General features: G+C 46.3%; 1 protein-coding gene across 3 annotated transcripts in view; it reads right to left on the bottom strand.

Moving 5' to 3' along the window:
* Positions 1-4,281: 4,281 nt before the first annotated feature.
* TESC (tescalcin) overlaps positions 4,282-13,617 on the bottom strand; it is a 63,493-nt gene continuing 54,157 nt past the window's right edge. The window contains exons 6-9 of one of the 3 annotated variants that reach the window (XM_036740947.1): positions 11,347-11,408; positions 11,143-11,250; positions 6,001-6,048; positions 4,282-4,567 (exon numbers count right to left, since the gene is read on the bottom strand). In XM_036740947.1, the coding sequence (XP_036596842.1) occupies positions 4,490-4,567; positions 6,001-6,048; positions 11,143-11,250; positions 11,347-11,408 (296 nt within the window). In that variant the 3' untranslated portion in view covers positions 4,282-4,489. Of the gene's footprint in view, positions 4,568-6,000; positions 6,049-9,342; positions 9,505-11,142; positions 11,251-11,346; positions 11,409-13,617 lie in introns of those variants that run through there. The other 2 variants (XM_036740948.1, XM_036740949.1) reach the window with 2 other exon arrangements.

Raw genomic sequence — 13,617 nt, 5'->3', positions numbered from 1 at the left:
AAACACAGCACACAACTAGACCATGGGGAACCCCCACCAAAATTAACCTTCCCTTTTTTGGTAGCCAATTTGCCACGAACTAATAGGCAACTCTAATGATTTCCCAAGTCATCCAAATGATCAGAAACAGAATTCCATACAAATAACTCACCAGGAGGAAAGGAAAAAAAAAAAAGCACAAGAAAATTTCACAGCACATGTTCCAGTGGCAATGAACACTTACTCTGGCCAATTTGAAGACACCCCCTGGGCTGTGATCATTTGGTGATTCTGAAAATCCTATCTTGTTTTGGACAAAACTCTGGATGAATCAATCTTACCTTAATTAGCCATGCAAATGAACACTGGCCCACTGAAGAGAAGTAATGTCTTTAGGATGCACTGACTTAAGACACATGAAGCATGGGAAGGGAACAATGAGTGGGAAGCAAAGAGAACCTCAAGTCAGGAAAGAGTAACTCCGTCAAAAGGGTGGACCGGGGAGGATACAGGCCGTAGTCTTACTATACAGCATCAGTGTGGAGCTGTGGGGTGCTCCAGTGAATTCTTCCAGCAGTGATGAAGAAGCCAGGGTAGTTTGCGGAAAGGATTCAGAGACAGACCAAGGGGCGATGGGAGTTTCTTAGCAGCTGATGCCATCCGGGAAAACGTCCTACCCCAGCTAATCCTACTGGTTCTGTTTATATGGCTTCTCCTTATGAATTACGGACAGGAATGAAGCTGATGGGCAGTAACAGAGATGAGCTAGGTCCCCGGTGGCCACTCAGCAAGAGCGTCTTGTCTGGATGGACAAGGACAAATGTGAAAAAGAGGTTCACACATTTTGTAAATTGGTTAGTGTTTGCTGAGTGTGTGAATTACCGACTCAGAAAGTTGTTGGCTGCAAGACCATGGACAAGTCAATTAATACCTCAAAGCCTCAGTTTCCTTAATCTGCAAAATGGAAAGAAAAACATGTGAATATCTACTGGGTGGTTGTGATGAAAGTGCTTTGCAAACCCCAAGGTGCTGAGTGCGAATTTCAGCACACTACTAGGCTTTATAAAGACAAGAATGGGGCAGTCACAGAGTTTCCTGGCAGCTTTGGGTCCCCTGAGACAAGGCCAAGTCAGTCAAGGTTATTCCAGGCGCTGCTCAACACTCAAAGGTGTTCCTACCTGCATTCAGTCTCCTGGTTGCACGTGAGAACTCGGCCTCCCAGTCCCATTTCCAGGGCCTGGAACATCGTTTATTTCTGAATTTTGTTAACGATGCTACAATAGAAAAAAGTTTCTGAGAGTAAGCCCTAGAATAAATCACCAAAGCAGTTTCTTTAGAATGAGAAGCTTCTTTGAGATGTAGCAAAGCCCGGGACTAGGGAGCAGTGGAAAGCATCCAGAGGGGGTAGGCGCTAGAGTGCTGGCTTGAGTTCAGATCCTCCCCTGTGACCCTGGGTCACTTAACCTCTGCCTCCGTTTCCTCATCTGCAAAACAGGGATGATAATAATAGCACTTCCCTCCCAGGGAAATCTCATGTGTAAAGTGCTTTGGAGCCCTTGCTATGTCAATACTCGGTCCAATGGATAAAGAAGGGCCCTGGCCTAGAGTCAGGAGGACCTGAGTTCAAATCCAGTCTCGGATACTAGCCGCATGACCTTGGGCAAGTCACTTACCCTCTGTTTGCCTCAGTTTCCTCATCTGTAAAATGTGGATAATAACTACACAGTTGTTAGGACCGAGTGTGATAATATTTGCAAAGCGCTCACTGCGGTTCCTGGAACAATTTTGTTCGTCCTTTTTCAGTTGTGTCCAACTCTTAGTGACCCCATTTGGGGTTTTCTTGGCTGGAGTGGTTTGTTCCTTCTCCAGCTCATTTTACAGAGGAGGAAACTGAGGCAAACAGAGTAGTGACCTGCCCAGGGTCACACAGCTAGGAAGGGTCTGAGGCCAGATTTGAACTGGGGAAGATGAGTCTTCCTGACTCCAAGTCTGGCACTCTATCCACTGGGCCACCTAGCTGTCCTCTCACCTGGCACATAGTAGGTACTTAATAAATTCTTATTCTCTCCCCTTTTCCCCCAACTGAAGAAAAACTGCTCTCCTCCAAAGGGACTCTATCGCACTGAGAGGAGAGGTGTTTATGGTTGAGTTCTAGTGATAAGAAACATCCCATCAAGGAAACAGGCACCTGACAGCAGTGGTGGGAACACTAAGGAACACCAATGCTAATAAAAGAGACAATTAATATTTGTTGCGGGTCTCCTGATGCCTGTGCCAAAAGCTCACCCCTTGCACTGAGCGGGCCATCTTCTTCCCTACAGCTGCACATGGTCAGGGGCCAGTGTGGCTTCCTGACGCCCTCTCCAGAGGTAATTTGGCAATCTCCATGTGCAGAAACACATCCCTGGGCCAGCTTCTACAGTGATGCCTGTGGCAGTGATCTATCACCTTGAACCAGGACCGGGTGGGCCTGGATCGCCAGAGATCGAATGCCCAGAACGGTGACAGCTTGGCATCTGCCCAGCCCACAAGGATAGATGGGGAGACAAGCTGCGTGTGGGAAAGACATGGAAACGAGAGAGGAAGTAAAGGAAAACGTCAGAGGTACCGTCCACCCGTCCACCAATGGTCAAAGCGGAAAGACCACTTAGAGATCATTTAATCCAACTCTCATTTCATAGAGACAGAAACAAGACCTGGGGAGCAGGAAGGGACAAGTTCAAGGTGATCCAGAGACAGGACGGGAGTTGTAGGCCCATGTTGCATCTACGCCATCGATTCTCTAGCTGTGACCTCAGCAAAGACACTTAAGGCTGAAACAGCCGAGGAAATGCCCATTCACTTACTGGCCCACTCACAGGGAACCCCGTACCTGGAGTTGTTTTTAGTTGTGTCTCACTCTCCATGACCCCATTTGAGGTTTTCTTGGCAAAGATACAGGAGCGATTTGCCATTTCCTTCTCCAGTTCATTTTATAGATGAGGAAACTGAGGCAAACAGGGTCGAGTGACTTGCCCAGGGTCACGTAGGTAGTAAGTGTCTGAGGCCGGATTTGACTGAAGTCTTCCTGACTCCAGGCCCAGCACCCTGCCCACAAGGCATAGTCAGTGCCAGAGGAATGGAAAATGAGCTACATTTTTCATTAGATTATAAGCTCATTGAGGGCAGGGACTGTCTTTTGCCTCTTAGTGTATCCCCAGTGCATAGCACAGGGCCTGGCACATATCAGACACTTAATAAACAAACAAATAAATACAAATAATAAATTGAATATATCACCTGGGCACCACAGTGGGGAAAGGAGGTTTAGTAAATACCCACCTGAAGTCCACATGGAAAGGGACAGCCACCTCCCCTAGAACGAGGTACCCCAGACTAAACCTTTTTGTATTATTAAGCTACCATTGGTTCCCATGAGGAGCGTCTGGGCAAGAGGAACAGAGGTCAGACAGGCATTCAGCCAGATCCTCAGAATGCAGGGGTGCTCATGGACTTGAAGAGAGGCCTCTGTGACCAAGTGGCCTTTAGAGGAAGCCAGGGGCCGGCGCCAGATGGAGGGTCATTGACAGCGTAACACTCAGCCTTCCTCAGAGCTAGAGAGAGACCTGCGGGCCTCCTGATTTGTACAGTCCCAAAGGGAAAGAGGGTTGGAGTATTAAGGAGCCCTTAGGAACACCATGGATCAATTGAATAAGGTAAATTTTATGAGGGATACATAAAAGAAAACCTCATATTTGGGTTCACATGTGTCCTGGGGAGCAACCTAGACCTAGCCTCTCATTCATGTCCAACTCTTCCCAACCCCATATGGGGTTTTCTTGGTAAAGATACTGGAGTGGTTTGCCATTTACCTCTCCAGGCAAATAGGATTAAGTGACTTGCCCAGGGTCACATAGCTAATGAGTGTCTGAGGTTGGATCTGAACTCAGGTCTTCCTGACTCCAGGTCCAGTACTCTATCCACTGAGCCACCTAGCTGCCTCCCTTCATTGCTACCTAGCTAAGATGATTGTATAAGCCCCAAGGGATTGTGGGATCCACCACGGGGAGAGGGTTGCTTGTAGCTTTCTGGAAGGAGATGCAAAGTTTTCTTAATGGTCAAGGAGCTTGACCCCCATTTTTTTTTTGTCAGATTCAAGAAAACCAGTCCTTTATCCAACACCTTGTTAACATTAATGCCTACATGGGAGCTGACGGCCTTTTTGGAGAAAGATGCGTGCCAAACTGGGTTGGACTAAGTAGCCTCTGAGCACCCTTCCAAACCTTAGATCCTATTATTCTGTGAACAGACACGAAGGCCGCATTCATTAACAAAACCTAATTTATTAGAGATAAAAAGTCAGTCAAGTCTCACACCATCCATTCTGTATAGGAAAACAATAGAAGCGCATTAGCAAGTTGATCATAGGTCAGTAGCAAAAAAAAACCCCACATTCCTTTGAGACCAACAGCCTTGATGAACTGCCCAAGGGTGCTGTTGGCATCTTCGCCCCTTGCAGAGGAGGCAGAGGTCAATGGCAAAGGGCGATGGTCTCCATATTGAGGAAGCGGACGTGCATCTTGGTCTCTATGTCTATGCCCTGCCAGATCTGGAATGAGATGAGAGATCACTGTTTAGAAGGATGTTGCCAAGACTCCTTCGGGGAAACCTCGCTGGTTTCCTACCTACTGGTCCACATTTTGATCTCTTTCCCTGCAGCATTGACCTTCATCTCGGTCTGAAAGTCTCTGAGCAGGTAAAAAGTGACTAATGAAAATTACTTATGTCTATACCATAGATATGAATTGGAGAGTGGGGGTTACAAAATCTGTTGTAATTTCATAGAGGTTAGTTTGGCTGTGGCATTCATGTGCTTTTCTGGCCTAGAGGTGTCTTAGGTGGTACAGGGGAGACAGCGCTGGGCCTGGAGTTAGGAAGACCTGAGTTCAAATCTGGCCCCAGACACTTACTAGCTGTGTGAGTCTGGGCAAGTCACTTCACTTTTACCTATCTCAGTTTTCTGACCTGTAAAATGGGATGATAATGATAGTACCCACCTCCCAGGGTTATTGTAAGGATCAAATGAGATCACGTTTGTAAAGACTTGGAATGTAATAGGTGCTTAATCAACCCTTGTCTCCCACCTCCCTTTTCAAGATTATCAGTGCAAAGCTAAACGCAAGTTATTAAGTGTTGAGTTGAGGCTCTAGGCTTAGGACTCTGTGATTAATAATTTATGACCTGCAGCTCCTCTTTCCTTGAGATTGAGCAAACACTTTCATAATGAGTGCCTTCCTTGTCTTTATAATACATCTGGGAAGGGGGAAAGACTATTCTGTTTTCACAGAGTAAGACAGTGAAGACCCGGAAAGGTGAATGGAAGCCAAATATCTGACAGGGGCTAGAACCTCAGTTGAGTTGAATTCTAAGTATTCTGTCCTTTAGACTCTCCCTCCCTCCTTGTCTTTCCACCTCTCTCTCTCTCTCTCTCTCTCTCTCTCTCTCTCTCTCTCTCTCGCTCTCTCGCTCTTGCGCTCCCTCTTGCTCTTGCTCTCCCTCTCTTTCTCTCTCGCTCTCCTTCTCCCCCTCCTTGTCTCTCCTCCTGTCTGTCTCTCTCTATCTCTCCCTTGCCCCCTTCCTCCCTCCTTGTCTCTCTCCTTCTCTCTGTCTCTATCCTTCCTCCCCTCCTCCCCTTCACATCTTTTCTGGCTTCCTTTTCTCCCATTGGATCCCAACTATGAGGACAGAGGATGCCCATGTAAAGCACAGACTGGGCATTTCTGAGTTGAGAACTTTCAGCCTCTCAAGTGACCGCTTCTCTGACCATGTCGGACATGGCACCAGAGGCCAGAAATGGGGAGAAGTTCCAGCTTCACGGGCCCCAGGGCTTTGGCATCTCCCACCCACAGCCACAGTCACCCCAGAAGGCAGAGAGAACAATCACAGACCAGAATAACAGCCACAGGTTCTAATTCCAAACCCCCTTCCTTGGAGCCCCAGCGTTTCCTGAACGTGGGCCTCCTCTCCTCCCATAGCACCCACCTTTAGGAAGTCATCAAAGGTGATTCCCTCGTACACTTGGTCCGGTTGCTAGGGATGAAGCAAACAAAAGTGAGCAGACCCTGGGGAGAGCCCTTGGAGAGAGGCAGGGATAACAATACCGGCCTGTCCATAGCCAGCCCAGTCTGCCCTTCCTGTCCTTCACATTGGGAGTCTCTGAGGACAGAAGGGGTGGTACAGCCAAAAGGACACAGAGTTCAATCCCCACCACCAGATTCCAAGGAAACTAGGCTGGGCCTCTGGCCGGGGACGAGCTGATGAGGAGAAGGGGGAGGAAAATGTTTCAATTGGAAATATGGTCCTGCTGACGGTGAGCCAGCAGAGACTTCACCAACCTGAGGAACCCTTTGTGAGTGTGTGTGTGTGTGTGTGTGTGTGTGTATGTGTGTGTGTGTGTGTGTGGATGTATGTTTGTAAATTGTAAATGCATGTCATATACATACATATAGTCACTTCACCCTTCTTGCCTCAGTTTCCTCATCTATAAAATGAACTGGAGAAGGAAATGGCAAACCTCTCTAATCTCTTTGCCAAGAAAACTCCAAATGGGTTCGCAAGGAGTAGGACGTGACTAAAACAACAAATATGCATATGTTTGTGTGTATGTGCATGAGCATGTAACAATGTTTATATGCACATGTGTTTGTATATATGTGCATGCATGTGTTTGTGTCTGTGTGTATTTGTGCACACATAGGCACATTGTGTGTGCACATGAGCATGTGTATATGTTCTGTATATAGGTGCATGTAAATGCATTTGCATGTATGTTGCTTGTCACACATATGTTGCTATTGTGTGTAAGTAGGTACACATGTTTATATGTATGCATTGTATACACGTGTTTGTGTATATGTGTATAGTTGTGTGTATATACATGTATGTGTGTGCATGCACAGACAGGATTGGGGAGGAGAGGTTCTGGATCTGTAATTTCATTTGCTGGGTGGGGGAGGGAGGCAGAGATTGCTCCTGGCAAGGACTTCCACTGAGGCAGACCATCAGTTTAGCTTTAGAAAGTCACCCAGGGCACTGAGAGTTGCACTGACTTTCTCATGTATCCCACAACTGAGTAGGCATCAGAGGTGGAATCTGAACCCAGATCTTCTTGACTCCAAGGCCAGCCTGTCCATTAATTTTCAGAACATGCTATTCTAGAAGAAGTCTGTCAGAGAGGCCCAGATGGTAAAAAGCTATGTCTCATTCCGTAGTCTCACAAATCCTACTGTGTTTGTATTTACATAAAATATTTAAATGCACATACACACATGTATATACACATGTGGTAACATGTATGTCTCATGGAAACCTTTTCTGTAGCATCTGCCTTCTGTGTTTTGTAGGTTTGTGCTTACTGAGCTCTTTGGAGCATGACACAGATGTGGATGCATGTAGATACTTCATGGATCCATGACTGGTTGGCACATCAGCTTCCTTTTATGTGTTGGTTTTCCCCACTGGAATGTAAGCCCCTTGAGGGCAGGAATGGCTTTCTTTTTGCTTGTATTTGTGTTCCCAGCACTTAGCACAGTGCCTGGCATATAGTAAATGCTTGTTGCCAACCTGTCAGTCAGGATGGATAATCCCTCTACCAAGACAGATTACAACTATGTTCGTGGACCATCCCTGTGAGCTGCTGTGGCCAACTTGTGTTGAATCTCCCTGAAATCAACTATAGTAGTTCTTAGACAAAAGATTCATAGGGACCTCAGAGAGCATCCATTGCCTCCTACACCCGAGCAGGAATTTTCACAACATATCCCATGTATCATCCAGCCTTTGCTTGAAGACCTTCGATGAGGGAGAACCCACTGCCTCCCGAGGCAGCCCATTGCACTCTGGGGCAGCTTTCATCATTAGGAATTTTCCCTTTGTATCATACCTAAATCTACCTCTGTCATTTCCACCTGTTATCCCAGGCTCCAATCTCAGGGGTCTCTTCCCTAGAATAGCCCTCCAGACACTGGAGGAAGGCTTCCATTTCCTCCCCCCCATGTCTTCTCTTCTCCACGTTCTCTTCCTTTAGCAGGACCTCAGATCACATGATCTTGGCAGGACATCACTGTCCTGGTTGATCTCTTCTGGATATGTTGCAGGTTCTCAAGGTGCCTTAAAATGTGGCGCTCCCAAAATGAACACAATCCTCCACATGTGATCTGAGTCATCCCTGAATGGGGCTATCACCCCTCTAGTCCTGGATGTGATCCCTCTCTTAAATCAACCCAAGATACCAAGGCTGCCATCTTACACTGCTGGCGTCTACTAGGTTTGCAGTTATCAAAATGTCCCCAATCTTTTTTCAAAGGAGCTTTACAGCTGTGTTTGCCTCCATCTTGTAATTTTTAAGTTGATTTTTTTTTTTGCCCTGAATGTAAGACCTTACAAATATTTCTCCCTTAGGTTTCATCATCTTAATTATGGACCATATTTCCAGCCCATTAAGATGTCTTTGGATACTGTCATAGAAGGCATTAGTGGAGCCTTCCTGCTTTGTGTCGTCTGCAGTTTTGATAAACATGTTATCTCTCGATGTCTTTATCCCGGGCACTGAGAAGATGGCTGAAGAATGTAAGATTAAGGACAGATGTTTGAGGCATTCTGCCCTTCCATATCATAGCTAACCATTAAATAACCACCACCATAACAACAGCTACCATGTTATGTAGGGCTTTAAAGTTTACATAGCACGCTACAAATATTACCTCATTTGATCCTTACAACACCCTGGGAGGAAAGTGCTATTATTATCCACATTTTACAGATAAAGAAACTGAGGCAGGCAGAAGTCAAGCCACTTCCCTAGGGTCACACAGCCAGTAACTGTCCAGCACTCTGTCCACTGGCTTACTTAGCTGCCTGCTCTGCTTTGGCTCTGGCCATTCCGTAAGTTTTGAATTCGCCTAATGGTTCTATGACCCGTCCTATCTCCAGATGTACAGTCCATCACTGGCCCCACACTTGAAGCTTTTCCAAGCTTGGCTACGAGCTGCCAAAGCTTGTGTTCCCTGGCATAGCTTTCGAGTACCCAGGGTCACCACGCCATGATGATGAGGCATTGGAAGGGACGACCTTAGCGAAGATGGAGCAATATTGGGAAAACACACAGGCAACATCAACACACACACACACACACACACACACACACACACACACACACACACACACACACACACACACACACACATGAATCAGTTCAGCAGCTACTAAAATGTGTCTGTGAATTTTATGTTGCTCAGAAGCTGCCAACAATTTTACTATGGGAAATTAAGAATGCTGTCACCAATTGAAACTGAAGTAGGATTGGGAGTAATTTAAGGAGGGGAAGTATAATTAAATCAAATGGGAGTTTGGCCCAGTATGGAAGCGAGCCGGGCATCCCGGGCCCTCGTGACCAGCGCTGTGGGCCTCTGTGCTGCCTGGTTTAATTTGCTGAATGTACCAGATTTCCACCTAGCCAGAAGCCTCCCTTAGGACCGAAAGACCAGCCTGAAAAAGACAAGTAAATAAAATGACCCCGAGCCTCCATCTCCAGGGACAGTCCTGGTGCCTGAGATCATGCTGCTGCAGCTGGCAATCTGTCTGCCAGTCTCAGTAATTAATTAGGAGACACACTCGGGCTTTTCATCAGCTGAAAGACCGGCCCTCTCCACTCAGGATGCCACAATGAGGACAAACATTTCGTGACTCAAGCTACCAATGTGAAGATCTCATCTTTTACGGTGCTTAAGGATAACAGTTGGTCTTCATTGGCTGGTTTTTCAGGACTCAGGTGGTTAGGGTGGATACTTGAACCCAGGACAAAATCACCATAGATCAGAGTGAGCCCCATGGCTGACAGTGAGCCTTCCATCTCTCCCCTTTTAAAGGAGAATGGATATAGGGGGAATACAGCTAAAGGCCATTAGGTGGCCCAGTGGAGAGAACAATGGGGCCTGAAGTCAGGAAGACCTGAGTTCAAATCCAGCCTCAGATACATAACTAGCTGTGTGACCCTAGGTAAGTCACTTAACTTCTGACTGCCTCATTTCCCTCTTCTGTAAAAAGGGGGTAATAAAAGCACCTGCCTTCCAGGGTTGTTGTGAGGATCAAATGAGGTATTTGTAAAGCGTTTTTCAAACCCTAAATGCATATTATAAATGGTGGTTATTTGTTATCATTACCATTATTACAGCTGCCTTTGTTCAGTTGTGTCTGACTCTTCGTGACCCCATTTGGGGTTTTCTTTGCAAAGCTCCTGGAGTGGTTTGCCATTTCCTTCTCCAGCTTATTTGTCAGATGAGGAAACTGAGGCAAACAGGTTGAAGTGACTAGCCCAGGGTCACACAGCTAGTAAGTGTCTGAGGCTGGATTTGAACTCAGGGAGATGAGTCTTCCTAATTCCAAGCCCAGTTCTATGCACTATGGCCCCACCTGTCACAGCTGTGGCCCCTCCCAAACTCAGGCATCTTAAAATCACTTACTAAGTCATTACCCAGGAAGAAAGAAGCCTGGCAGAGCTAATGTCTTTTTGTAGCTAGAGCTTTAAAAGGTAAGCTTGCTCCACTTTGCCATATGCCGTGAGCTTTGGAAAGCCTGACTCACTGGAGTCTGGGGCCTCTCTCTTTGTATTTTTCACAGCGTCCCAGCTTTTTCTTCATCATTTCCATTGCTGTCCTGCCCTCTGAGCACCCCACAGTGTTTGCTCAAGTGTGGGAAGAAAACCAACCACACAGTTGGGCGGGACATCGAAAGCCACCCAGTCCCACCCTTACCTGAACAAGAATCCCTTCTCAATCATCCTTGATCATTGTCTACCAGGAGTCACAGAGCCTGCTTAAAGACCTCCACTGATGAAACCTCCTGTTTTATCTCCCCTATTAGAAGAGGAGCGCCTTCCTTATTTCCTTCCTTCCTTCCTTCCTTCCTTCCTTCCTTCCTTCCTTCCTTCCTTCCTTCCTTCCTTCCTTCTTTCCTTCCTTCCTTCTTTCCCACTTTTTTTCCTTTCCTTCCCTCCTTCTTTGCTTTCTTCCTTCCTTTCTTCCCTCCTTTTCTGAACCCCAAATGGAAGCCATGCCTAATGCCAAACCCTGCCACATGCTGATACTCTGAGCTGACCACCCATCTTCTCGCCCCAAGAAAGCTCACCATTTGTCCCACACAGACACTGGCAGCCTCCATCATGGCTCCATCAGCGATGGATCTGGCTGACTCCTTTTCAATGTGGGGGTTTCCAGAAAGCAGTTCCTCTACCACCTACCAAGGCAGAGACAGATTCGAGTGACATCTGAGTCAGTGTGCAGAGGCCTCCTGAAAGGCAAGGGGAGGGCCAAGGTAGGGAGCATACTTTACATTTCGATATTCTTCCAAGGTGATCCGTCCATCACTGTCAGAGTCGTACATGTGAAAGAGAACTAGGGAAGGGGAGGGGGGGAGAGAGAGAGAGAGAGAGAGAGAGAGAGAGAGAGAGAGAGAGAGAGAGAGAGAGAGAGAGAGAGAGATTTAGTCATGTCCAGACATCCTTCCTGGGTGTGAAAATAGAAATACCCCTGGTTACTGGGCTAGCTCCCGGAGCATCAGGTCCTCCATCACACACAGAAGAAGCCAGAAAAGAGCTATATCTCCAATCTCTCCCCACTTGACCCTTGGACGAGCAGCCTTCCTTCCTCTCCTGAAACCAACCCAACTAAGAGAGAGACCAAAAAGCCAAATCAGAAAGCTAAAACTCACTATAGAAATGGATTGTGATACATTTTGCTGTGGCCATCTCAGAATTATTTGCATTATACTTGTCAAAGAGGATGGTCCTGGAGATTTTGGCTGGTGTTGTCCTTAATTCCTTTGCCTACATCTGCCTAATTCCTCTGTGGCTATGAAGGACACAGGGCAGGCCCCTCCATCATTGGACATTCTGATTATTAGGTCACTCTTCTGTAGGTTGAGGCAAAGTCAGTCTTCCTGTTATATCCACTTACTCTGTTGTCTGGAATAATATTTGTTGCTGTTTACTCATTTCAGTTGTGTCTGACTCTTTGTGACCCCCTTTGGGGATTTCTCAGCAGAGTTACTGGAGTGGTTGGTCATTCCCTTCTCCAGAACATTTGACATTTGAGAAAACTGAGGCAAGCAGGGTTAAGTGACTTGTCCAGAGTCACACAGCTATCTGAGGCTGGATTTGAACTCAGGTCCTGACTCCAGGACTTATGTTCTATCCACTGAGCCACTCCAGCTACCCCTGGATTTATATAAAATACATCTAATCCAGTCTATTTAGAATCATAACATTTTTGGGATGGAAAGTGACCTAATCCTACCTTCACTTGATGCATTATTCCTGTCTACAATATCCCCAATAAGAGATTGTCCCACTTCTGCTTATGCACACCCACTGATGGGGAAATCTTTATCTCATGAGGCAACATATTCCATTTTTGAACAGCTAATCTTTAAGGAGGTCACCCCATTTGACCAAAATTTGCTTCCCTATAACTCCCATCCTTTGGTCCTAATTCTGCCCTCTGGGACAGAATAAATCTAATTTCACAGTTTTTACATATTTGAAGACAGCAAAGACAGCAATGTGGTTTAGAGAAAAGAGCACCAACTCTGGAGTCAGAAAACTTGGGTTCAAATCCCATCACTCACAATTACCACCTGTGATCTTAGGTCATAATCTCCCTGGCCTTCATGTCCTCATCTGTAAAATGGGGAGATTGGGCTAGCTGGCCAGTGAGGTCTGTTCCAGTTCTAGAGCTATGATTCTTCTTTGTTTCACCATCTGCCGTGCTTTCATGACCCCTTCACCATCTCCTAGTGACCCTTTAGGACATATCCCCATTTGTCAACATCCTTCTTAAAATGTGGCATCCAGAACAGAACACAGTGCTCGCCATGTGGTCTGATAGCCCAACACACGGTAGGACTATTACCTTCCTTTATTCTGGGCACGTGGTTCTGTTCATGCAGCCTGAGACTGTAACAGCTTTTTGGCAGTTATATATTGGTGACTCTTACTGAGGCATTCGCTCTCGCCCATGCCTGCAATGTTCTCCTTCCACAGCTTTGGCTATTGAGCCCCTTGGCTTCCTTTGTCTCAACTATGACCCCATGATTAGTGTCTTCTCTATATATATCCTGTGTATATAACTTGTTGGTACATATATGTTTGTTGTTCTCTTCTCCATTAGATGATAAGCTCCTTGAAAGTAGGGCTTGTCTTTTGCCTCTTTTTGTATCCCCAGAGCTTAGCGCAATGCCTGTGTTAATAAATGCCTATTGACTGATTAAAGCAGGAACAAAATAAATTTAATAACTCTAGGGGCTGGAAGTATACAATTCAGAAAAATGTAAATTGAGATAATGTAAATAAGAGATTTGTTATATATTTATATAGAGACAGGCATCACGGAGTAGTAGAAATAGCAATGGCCGGGGCAGTGTTTGGGGTAGGGTGGGGGTGTGGAGTCAGGATGGATGGGAGGTGCTTAGGAATGAAGTTGCACTGAGTCAGATCTCAGCATCTTGGGGAGGCTGAGGGTGATGGATCTGCTGAGCTTGGGAGTTCTGAGCTGCAGTAGGCGTACAAGCCAATCTGGCGTCCTCACTAAGTCTGGCACCAAGATG

Source organism: Trichosurus vulpecula, chromosome 1, assembly GCF_011100635.1.
Source record: "Trichosurus vulpecula isolate mTriVul1 chromosome 1, mTriVul1.pri, whole genome shotgun sequence".
NCBI lineage: Eukaryota > Metazoa > Chordata > Mammalia > Diprotodontia > Phalangeridae > Trichosurus > Trichosurus vulpecula.
This window is presented reverse-complemented; position numbering and strand designations above follow the sequence as displayed.